An 11,865-nucleotide genomic window follows, 5' to 3' on the forward strand; every position below is an offset into this window, starting at 1 on the left:
AAGTTACCTGTACAATCTGCTTCCAGCTGTTTAGGGAGAAGCAAGATCTATTTTGAATTCTTTTTTAAAGCCCATTTTAATTCTTATCTTTTTAACTAGCTCATCAGTACCTTATTTAAACATTAAATCCTTGACAATCCAAACGCCCAGATATTTATAGGCAGGAACCCAATTGATGGGAAAACCCTTAAATTAACTAATGTAGTCTATCTGAAACATTTATTACGAGAATTTAGAGAACAACATAAATGTCGTCTTGCCCATATTATGTACCAGTTTTAGGTAGGTAACAAAGTCAGATTTCAGCTCTAACAACACCTGGTCTACAGTTGGGCCCACAGCATACATAACAGGATCATCTGCATGTATATAAACATTACGCATTTTAACAGGTAGACCAATATTATGTATATTGCAAGTTAACAGAGAGTCCAATGTTATTTATATACTATTTATATTACAATTAACAGATATGATTGTATTATTTTATTAGCAATATCATTTTGTTTTACGTTACAGTCTTATTCTAAAATCTACATACAATATCCCATAATGACAATGCAAATAAACAGGTTTCTGCAAATGTATTCAAAATAAAAAAAACGGAAATATAACATTTGCATAAGTATTCAGACCCTTTACTCAGTACTTTGTTGAAGTACCACCTTTGGCAGCGATTAACAGTCTTGAGTCTTCTTGGGTATTATGCTACAAGCCTGTATTTGGGGAGTTTCTCCCATTCTTCTCTGCATTTAGTAACTGTTAGTAAATCTCGTGTATATTTAGTTGAAGTTAAAAATATAACATATCTGTCACGCCCTGACCTTAGAGAGCCGATTTATTTCTCTATTTGGTTAGGTCAGGGTGTGATGCGGGGTGGGCATTCTATGTTCTTTATTTCTATGATTTATATTTCTATGTTTGGCCGGTTAAGGTTGGTTCTCAATCAAGGACAGCTGTCTATTGTTGTCTCTGATTGGGAATCATACTTAGGCAGCCCTTTTTCCCACCTGTGATTGTGGGTAGTTGACTTTTGTTAGTGGCACTAAGCTTCACGGTTGTTTCTTCTTTTCTTGTTTTGTTTTTAAATAATAATTGAATAATAATAATAATAATAATTGAAATAAATTTTAAATAATGGAAAATGTACGCTCAACACGCTGCACTTTGGTCCACTTCTTTCGACGGCCGTGACAATATCGTCACTGATATATTTAGTAAGAGAGTAAAATTATTAGAGGCCTGGACTCAATCTGATCATGTTTTGTCAGCTATGTACCTTGTTTAAAGGCAATGATTCCGCATTTCCAGTAAACATGTCGACTCAATCAGAAATTATCCTTTAACATGTCAAGGCTGCTATAAGGTGTATCCACAGCTGATGGGATTGAATCAGAGAGGCTGAACACACATTATACTGAGTTACATTTCATATGAACAAATCAGTCCATTTAAATGGAATGGAATTCATTAGGTCCTAATCTATGGATTTCACATGACTGGGAATACAGATATTCAACTGTTCATCACAGACACCTAAATAAAGGTAGGGGTGTGGATCAGAAACCAGTCTGTATCTGGTGTGATCAGAACACCAGTCAGTATCTGGTGTGGATCAGAACACCAGTCAGTATCTGGTGTGATCAGAAACCCAGTCAGTATCTGGTGTGATCAGAAACCAGTCAGTATCTGGTGTGATCAGAAACCAGTCAGTATCTGGTTCTGGTATCTGGTATCACAGATAACCTTTCAAAAATAAAAATTGCCTCACATTGGGCCTCAGGATCTCATCACAGTATTTTTGTGCAAAATTTGTTGAAATGCAATTGTGTTCATTGTATGTAGCTTATGCCTGCCCATACCATAACCCCACCACCACCATGTGGCACTCTGTTCACAACGTTGACATCAGCAAAACGCTGCACTGCTGTCACGACTTCTGCCGAAGTCATTGCCTCTCCTTGTTCGGGCGGTGCTCGGCGTTCGACGTCACCGGTCTTCTAGCCATCATTGATCCATTTTTCATTTTCCATTTGGTTTTGTCTTGTCTTCCCACACACCTGTTTTCAATCCCATTCATTACCTGTTGTGTATTTAACCCTCTGTTTCCCCTCATGTCTTTGTCAGAGATTGTTTTATTGTCAGTGTAGTGTGATGGTGTATAGGTGCGCGTCGGGTCCTCGTACCCATGTTTGTTTATGTACATTTAGTGTTAAGGAGCATACTCCGTGGACTTTATTAAAAGACTCCATTTTACACTCCACTTGACTCTCCTGCACCTGACTTCCCTGCCACCTATTACACCTATGCATGACAACTGCACTGCAAAATTCTCTAAAACAATGTTGGAGGTGGCTTATGGTAGAGAAATTAGCATTAAATTCTCTGGCAAAAGCTCGGGTGAACATTCCTGTAGTCAGCATGCCAATTGCACACTCCATCAAAACTTTGTGTTGTGTGACATAACCGCACATTTTAGAGTGGCCTTTTATTGTCCCCAGCACAAGGTGCACCTGTGCAATGATCATACGGTTGAATCAGCTTCTTGATATGCCACCTGTCAGGTGGATGGATTATCTTGGCAAAGGAGAAATGGTCACTAACAGGGATGTAAAACACATTTTGAGAAATAAATATTTTTGCGAGTATGGAAAATGTTGGGGATATTTCATTTCAGCTCCTTGGAAACAACACTTTACGTGTTGCCTTTATATTCTGTTCAGTGTAGCTGAGCCATGGGAGAATGTTTGTTGTTACATGTTGAGGGTGTCATCGTTTCCCTACGTAAGACAATGGACTTATGAAAGCAGGGTCCATGTACTGACACATGACCCAGTGTGTGTGTGTGTGTGTGTGTGTGTGTGTGTGTGTGTGTGTGTGTGTGTGTGTGTGTGTGTGTGTGTGTGTGTGTGTCTGTGTACGCATGTGCGTTTGTGTGTGTAAGTAAGTGTGTGTGTGTGTTTAAGTGTGTGTATGCGTGTGAATGTGTGTGCAAGTGTGTGTGTGTGTGTGTGTGTGTGTGTGTGTGTGTGTCCTCCTGCTGAGCCTCTGAACCAGTCCCTTTCCTTCCTCTGATTCAATAGGTATTATTTAGGAAATGTCTGGGTTTAATATTATTTAGGTTAATGTGTGTGTTTGTGTGTGTGTGTGTGTGTTTAAGTGTGTGTATTTGTGTGTGCGTGCGTGCATGTGCGTCTGTATGTGTGTGTGTGTGTGTGTGTGTGTGTGTGTGTGTGTGTGTGTGTGTGTGTGTGTGTGCATGCGTGCGTGCGTGCGTGCGTGCGTGTGTGTTTCCTCCTGCTGGTCTCCTGAACCTGCTTCCTTCCTCTGATACAGAAGGTAATATTTTGTGTTTGATCTGAGTTATCATGTACGTCCCCTCCTCCCCAGGTGAATTCACTTCACACACACAGTGGCACAACACATACGTTGGGTCATTGAACAGACGCTCTTATCTAGAGCCACTTAGTGAGTATAGAATTCAACCATGGAATTCTAGTCTCCCCATTACAGGATCAGAAAGCATTCTCAGACTGATATGGTTCCTCTGTAAAGGCTACAGTCTATAGTAAATTGATATGGTAGGGGTGGTAAACAGAAGATAGCCCTATTTGGCTGTAACGATTTTCTTCTTCCTCTGACGGGAAGTATGAAATTTCGGACCAATGCGCAGCGTTGGCAAGTGTCCAGAATATAACTGAACACAGAAAACAAAAGAACAAGAGAAATAAATGAAAACCGAAACAGTTCTGTATGGTAAAACACAGACACAGAAAACAACTACCCACAAGTGGGAAAACAGGCTGCCTAAGTATGGTTCTCAATCAGAGACAACGATCGACAGCTGCCTCTGATTGGGAACCATACCAGGCCAAAACCAGAAATACAAAACATAGAACAAACACATAGAATGCCCGCCCTGACCAAACTAAAACAGAGACATAAAAAAAGGAACTAAGGTCAGGACGTGACAACAGCATAAAGGCTACTGTGATCTCTTTTTAGCCTACTGTATCATTGAACTCCTAATTAACTAATTAACACCATGAGACCATGATTCCTACCAGTTTAGATAGCTGGCTAGACTAATTAACATAATTAGACCATGATTCCTTCCAGTTTAGATAGCTGGCTAGACTATTTAACACCATGAGACCATGATTCTTACCAGTTCAGATAGCTGGCTAGACTAATTAACATAATTAGACCATGATTCCTACCAGTTTAGATAGCTGGCTAGACTAATTAACATAATTAGACCATGATCCCTACCAGTTTAGATAGCTGGCTAGACTAATTAACATAAGACTAATTAACATAATTGCACCATGATGACAAATGTTTGCAAATGTATTGAAAATTACATACAGAAATGTCACATTTACATAAGTATTCACAAAAGCACCATAATTCTGGGTAAGTCTCTGAATTGTGTAACATTTGCCCATTTTTTTTTTTATTCTTCAAGCTTTGTCAAATTTGTTGTTAATCTGACGTATATCCAGGGAGTCCTCCGAAACACAACCCAACTACCAAGCCGCACTGCTTCTTAACACAGAGCGCATCCAACCCGGAAGCCAGCCGCACCAATGTGTCGGAGGAAACACCATGCACCTGGCTACGTTGGTTAGCGTGCACTTTTTAGCTAACCCTGTATTTAAGCTAACCCTGTATTTTAGCTAACCCTGTATTTAAGCTAACCCTGTATTTTAGCTAACCCTGTATTTAAGCTAACCCTGTATTTTAGCTAACCCTTACCCTGTTTTTAGCTAAACCTGTATTTTAGCTAACCCTAACCCTGTTTTTAGCTAACCCTGTATTTTTAGCTAACCCTGTATTTAAGCTAACCCTGTATTTTAGCTAACCCTGTATTTTAGCTAACACTGTATTTAAGCTAACCCTGTATATTAGCTAATCCTAACCCTGTTTTTAGCTAAACCTGTATTTTAGCTAACTCTAACCCTGTTTTTAGCTAACCCTGTATTTTTAGCTAACCCTGTATTTTAGCTAACCCTGTATTTTTAGCTAACCCTGTATTTTAGCAAACCCTAACCCTGTATTTAAGCTAACCCTGTATTTTAGCTAACCCTAACCCTGTATTTTAGCTAACCTTAACCCTGTTTTTAGCTAACCCTGTATTTTTAGCTAACCCTGTATTTAAGCTAACCCTGTATTTTTAGCTAACCCTGTATTTTAGCTAACCCTGTATTTTAGCTAACCCTAACCCTGTATTTTAGCTAACCCTAACCCTGTTTTTAGCTAACCCTGTATTTTTAGCTAACCCTGTATTTAAGCTAACCCTGTATTTTTAGCTAACCCTGTATTTTAGCTAACCCTGTAGTTTAGCTAACCCTAACCCTGTATTTAAGCTAACCCTGTATTTTTAGCTAACCCTGTATTTAAGCTAACCCTGTATTTTAGCTAACCCTGTATTTAAGCTAATCCTGTATTTTAGCTAACCCTGTATTTTAGCTAACACTGTATTTAAGCTAACCCTGTATATTAGCTAATCCTAACCCTGTTTTTAGCTAAACCTGTATTTTAGCTAACTCTAACCCTGTTTTTAGCTAACCCTGTATTTTTAGCTAACCCTGTATTTTAGCTAACCCTGTATTTTTAGCTAACCCTGTATTTTAGCAAACCCTAACCCTGTATTTAAGCTAACCCTGTATTTTAGCTAACCCTAACCCTGTATTTTAGCTAACCTTAACCCTGTTTTTAGCTAACCCTGTATTTTTAGCTAACCCTGTATTTAAGCTAACCCTGTATTTTTAGCTAACCCTGTATTTTAGCTAACCCTGTATTTTAGCTAACCCTAACCCTGTATTTTAGCTAACCCTAACCCTGTTTTTAGCTAACCCTGTATTTTTAGCTAACCCTGTATTTAAGCTAACCCTGTATTTTTAGCTAACCATGTATTTTAGCTAACCCTGTAGTTTAGCTAACCCTAACCCTGTATTTAAGCTAACCCTGTATTTTTAGCTAACCCTGTATTTAAGCTAACCCTGTATTTTAGCTAACCCTGTATTTAAGCTAATCCTGTATTTTAGCTAACCCTGTATTTTAGCTAACACTGTATTTAAGCTAACCCTGTATATTAGCTAATCCTAACCCTGTTTTTAGCTAAACCTGTATTTTAGCTAACTCTAACCCTGTTTTTAGCTAACCCTGTATTTTTAGCTAACCCTGTATTTTAGCTAACCCTGTATTTTTAGCTAACCCTGTATTTTAGCAAACCCTAACCCTGTATTTAAGCAAACCCTGTATTTAAGCTAACCCTGTATTTTAGCTAACCCTAACCCTGTATTTTAGCTAACCCTAACCCTGTTTTTAGCTAACCCTGTATTTTTAGCTAACCCTGTATTTAAGCTAACCCTGTATTTTTAGCTAACCCTGTATTTTAGCTAACCCTGTAGTTTAGCTAACCCTAACCCTGTATTTAAGCTAACCCTGTATTTTTAGCTAACCCTGTATTTAAGCTAACCCTGTATTTTAGCTAACCCTGTATTTAAGCTAATCCTGTATTTTAGCTAACCCTGTATTTAACCTCTTACACCTATGGTGGCGCTATTTCATTTTTGGAAGAAAAACGTTCCCGTTTTAAACAAGATATTTTGTCACAAAAAGATGCTCGACTATGCATATAATTGCTACTGTTCGAAAGAAAACACTCTGACGTGTCCAGAAATACAAATATCTTCTCTGTGCGTGCCCTTTAACGTGAGCTTCAGGCAAAACCAAGATGACATGGCATCCAGGAAATGACAAGGATTTTTGAGGCTCTGTCTTTCATGATCTCCTTATATGGCTGTGAATGCAAGAGGAATGAGTCTGCCCTTTCTGTCGTTTCCCCAAGGTGTCTGCAGCATTGTGACGTATTTGTAGGCAGATCATTGGAAGATTGACCATAAGAGACCACATTTACCACAGAGAGCTAAAAGCAGGGGATTAAACTCTGTCTGTCAGATTCTGGGTTAGTGAAAGCTAAGCTAGTTAGCTACCTAGCCATTTGATTTTCAACCGCCCTCAAAACACAATTTCAAACAGCAGAATGAAATATAATATATATATATTAAATATATATAATATTATAAAGGCAGAGGATAGTTAACTTCTTGGCGCACCCAACAAGGTGGTCCACTATCAGCATATATATTTATAGCCATCTTGATGCACCTTGACACACCTTTTTTTCTTATTTATTCCAGGCTTTATAAAAAACAAAATCAGCTAACGGAAAGACACAAACATTTCAGTTTCCTCTCATAACTTGTTATGGCTGCAGGGGCAGTATTGAGTAGCTTGGATGATTATTATTGGTATTGGATAGAAAACACTAAAGTTTCTAAAACTGTTTGAATTGTGCCTGTGAGTATAACAGAACTAATATTGGCAGGCTAAATCCTGAGTTGAAATCAGAACAGGAAGTCAGAAATCTGAGCTTGTATGTATCCACCAGAGTCCCCAATGAAATCCCCTTGAGATATTTATTTATTTATTTATTTTATTTTATTTTACCTTTATTTAAGTAGGCAAGTCAGTTAAGAACAAATTCTTATTTTCAATGACGGCCTAGGAACAGTGGGTTAACTGCCTGAATGATGTTGCACTGCCTAGGGGTTCCACTAGATGTCAACCATCAATAGAAATTATAATGAGGCTTCTACGTTGTTGTGGGAGTGAATGAGAGCAGAATCTATCAGCTGTCCATCAAGCTGTCCATCAAGCAGCCATTTTGTGATCTCACTTTTTCCTCATGGTAGTCAATTGCGTTCCATGGCTCACGAGACAAGAAGGAATACTCCTGTTGGAACTTTATTGAAGCTATATGTTAAAAATGTCCTAATGATTGATTCTGTACTTAGTTTGAAATGTTTCTTCGAACCGGTAAAATCACTTTTTTAAGTTGTTGAAGTCTTTGTCCGATATAACGCTGACCAGAATTAGCGTTTGGATATGTATACCAAACGCTCTAACAAAAGAAGGTAATTGGACATAAATAACGGACATTTTTGAACAAAACAAACATTTATTGTGGACCTGGGATTCCTGGAGTGCTTTCTGATGTAGATCATCAAAGGTAAGGGGAATATTTATCATGCAATTTCTTGTTTATGTTGACGCCATCTTTGCGGCTGTGGTGTTTTTAAATTGAGCTCCGTCTCAGATTATTGCATACATTTCTTTTTCTGTAAAGTTTTTAAAAAATCTGACACAGCGGTTGCATTAAGGAGAGGTATATCTATAATCCCATCTACATTTATGATGAGTATTTCTGTTGAATGATGTGGCTATGCAAAATCACTTGATGTTTTTGGAACTAGTGAATCTAACGCGCCAATGTAAACTCAAACTTTATCAAATAAAACATGCATGTATTATGTAACATGAAGTCCCATCTGATGAAGATAATTCAAGGTTAGTGATTAATTCTATCTTTATTCTGAAGGCTATATTTTGCTGGAAAATGGCTGTGCCTATTGTGGTTTGGTGGAGACCTAACATAATCGTTTGTAAGTGCTTTCACTGAAAAGCCTATTTGAGATCAGACACTTTGGTGGGACTAACAACAAAAATAGATTTAAAATGAGAAAAGACATATGTATGTTTTAGGAATTGTAATTATGAGATTTCTGTTGTTTGAATTTGGCGGCCTCTATTTTCACCGGTAGTTGTCATATCGATCCTGGTATTGGGATTGCAGCCATTACAGGTTAAAAACCTCTTGGCGCACCGATCCCGTTAGCGGGATCATTTTCCATCAACATCCGCTGAATCGCAGAGCGCCAAATTCAAATTAAATTACTAAAAATATTTAATTTTCATGAAATCACAAGTGCAATATAGCAAAACACAGCTTAGCTTGTTGTTAATCCACCTGGCGTGTCAGATTTCAGAAAAAGCTTTACAGGGAAATCAAGGACATCTGAGGACATCTCTCTCAGCAGATAAAACATTACAAACAGCTAGCAGCAAAGTAGATTAGTCACAAAAGTCAGAAAAGCAATAAAATGAATCGCTTACCTTTGATGATCTTCTGATGTTTGCACTCACGAGACTCCCAGTTACACAATAAATGTTCCTTTTGTTGGATAAAGATTATTTTTATATCCAAAAACCTCCATTTGGTTGGCGTGTTTTGTTGAGTAATCCACAGGCTCGTGCAGGTCATGACGGGCAGACGAAAATTCCAAATAGTATCCGTAAAGTTTGTGGAAACATGTCAAACGGTTTTTATAATCAATCCTCAGGTTGTTTGTTTTTACAATAAATAATCGATAATATTTCAACCATACGGGAGCTTTTCCAATTGGAGAGAGATAAATGTCTGCTCCAATCTGTTGGCGCATGCAAAACTCTGGGGACACCCAGCCATCCACTGATGTGATCGTTCTCGCTCATTTTTCAGAATAAAAGGCTGAAACTATGTCTAAAGACTGTCCACACCATGAGGAAGCCATAGGAAAGGAATCTGGTTGATATCCCTTTAAATGGAGGGAAGGCATGCAATGGAACAGGGAGGTTTCAAAATAAGAGGCACTTCCTGGTTGGATTTTCCTCAGGTTTTCGCCTGCCATATCAGTTCTGTTATACTCACAGACAATATTTTGACCGTTTTGGAAAATTCAGAGTGTTTTTTAGTTATATGCATATTCTAGTTATATGCATATTCTAGCTTCTGGGCCTGAGAAATAGGCTGTTTTATTTGGGTATGTTTTTCATCCAAACATCAAAATACTGCCCCCTACACTCAACTTGTTAACGTGTAACTTAACCTCAGATCTTGTCTGGCTAAGAACCTAATAACAAAAATATCTTCAGGAGTGAAGATATAGGATATAGGCCCATTAAAAGGCTTTATATGCTTTTGAATGGCACTTCTGGGTTTTGGCGGGAAATTCTGGGTGTTACTGGAAAATATTCAACCTTAATATTCAGGTCCTGATTGGTCAACAAGCTTATTTGACGTGTGAAATAGTGTTATTTTATGCATCAATTAGTGTTATTTGAAATGTATTTTTTTGACACACAAATACCAAACAAGGTTCAATAGAAGACGTGTGAAATAGTGTTATTTTATGCATCAATTAGTGTTATTTGAAATGAAATTGAAATTGAATTGAAATCTTTTTGACACCCAAACAAGGTTCAAAACTATTTTTCAAAGTCGGAGCGTGTTTTTTCCCTTCTTCCGAGGTCCCAGTCGTCTTGAATGCGGAAACCAATAGTATCGATTCATGTAAAAAAAAAATATATATATATATATATATATATTTTAAAACACACATTTGGAGTTTTCATTTGGAGTTAGGTTTTCATCCGACTGTAATTGAAGTGATTTGGTCAAATGTAACAGAGTAATAAGTCACTTCCTTCAGAAATTGCCTGATTAAGAGTACAGCCCACAGAGAGTAACTAGAAAAGGAGCCTACTAGAAAATTGAGAAGGGCAAAAGTTGGACTGATTTGAGCCGACTCTGGCATATAAGCGGCTGTAACCACTGGGCCACACAAGTACTGAACCTATTGTGAATTTATTCTGATTATTGTTTGCCTTGAACCTATAATAAAACAAATGCTAAAAAAAATAATAAAAAATATATTTTTCTCTAACGAACATATATCTTCCCCTTTTAGATATTGTCCATTTATCAGTGGACATAGTTTACTTCAACTGAAACACATTGGACCTGCTGTCTGTTACGACAAACACCGCTGCCCCCTGGTGGTTGATTCTAAAGATTTAAAAAATTAATTAAAATCCTTCTGCGGGATTATGTTCTTCCTGCGACGAAATGGGTCGTATTAAGGGCCGACAAATGTATAAGACTGATTTTATCTCAACAACAGATAGATATAGATATATAGATATAGGCCTGATTAAATCTCAACAACAGTGTCTAGTCAACTTACTTCAGATCTATGAGAATGTCTTTGGTTGTGGTCTTCCTCTTGATACACAGACAGCCACTCCTCTGCGTCACCTTATAGTGGACGTTATGGAAACTAACGGTTGAACCTTGAAGGGACTTGGCGGTACCGGTAGACTCAAGAGACCCGTTAGTCCCTCGGTCCTCCATCACCAGGATGTGGCTGTTGTACTTCTCCGACATTCTGAAGGTCCTGTCAGAAATGAGACAACAAGGTAGCCTGTGGGAATAATTATATCACGTAAACATTGCCTATTGCTCTCTACCATTCCCATCTGAAAGTTAAACAACTGTAACATCTATTCACATTCATTAACTATCGCTAAAAAAACACAACAAAATAGTCAGTCGCCAAATAATTTGTCTATCAAATATCACATTTGTGTCACTTACCCTGCGACTGAAAAATGGAGAGTTGAACGCTGAACTACCGAGTCGACCAATGTAATCCTAATTCTCCTTGCAGTGGGGACTGTGATGTGGATTGTTTCAAATGTCAAGTTTTAATGTCACGTGCACAAGTACAGCGAAATGCCTTTTCTTGCAAGCTCTAAAGCTGTGTTGTGTAACCAAGTTTGAGAGCTATATAAATGAATGTGTTGGCATGTCTTCAGCAGATTTATAGTTTTTACAGCCCTGCCGAACTGTGAGAGAGTTTACAAGGTAAAACACCAAGGTAATGCAGAGCAGAACTAGGAAGATTCACGCTAATGATCAAAATGCAGAAAATACCTGTTAAATTCTACAACCACAATAAGGGAAGCGATTCTCAAACCTTACGTAAAACAAATCCTTCACCTACAGAGAGAGGAACCTGGAGAAGAGTCCCCTAAGTAAGCTGGTCCTGGGGCTCTGTTCACAAGCAAAAACAGACCCCACAGAGCCCCAGGACAGTAACACAATTAGACCAAACCAAATCATTAGAAAACAAAAAG

At 38.1% G+C, this 11,865-nt stretch overlaps 1 protein-coding gene across 1 annotated transcript in view; it reads right to left on the minus strand.

The window, feature by feature from the left end:
- LOC135510205 (broad substrate specificity ATP-binding cassette transporter ABCG2-like) overlaps positions 1 to 11,113 on the minus strand; it is a 36,771-nt gene extending 25,658 nt beyond the window's left edge. The window contains exon 1 of the mRNA XM_064930999.1: positions 10,914 to 11,113. Within this exon, the coding sequence (XP_064787071.1) occupies positions 10,914 to 11,113 (200 nt within the window). The remainder of the gene's footprint in view (positions 1 to 10,913) is intronic.
- Between the last annotated feature and the right edge of the window lie 752 nt (positions 11,114 to 11,865).

Source organism: Oncorhynchus masou, chromosome 23 (genome assembly GCF_036934945.1).
Source record: "Oncorhynchus masou masou isolate Uvic2021 chromosome 23, UVic_Omas_1.1, whole genome shotgun sequence".
Classification (NCBI taxonomy): domain Eukaryota; kingdom Metazoa; phylum Chordata; class Actinopteri; order Salmoniformes; family Salmonidae; genus Oncorhynchus; species Oncorhynchus masou.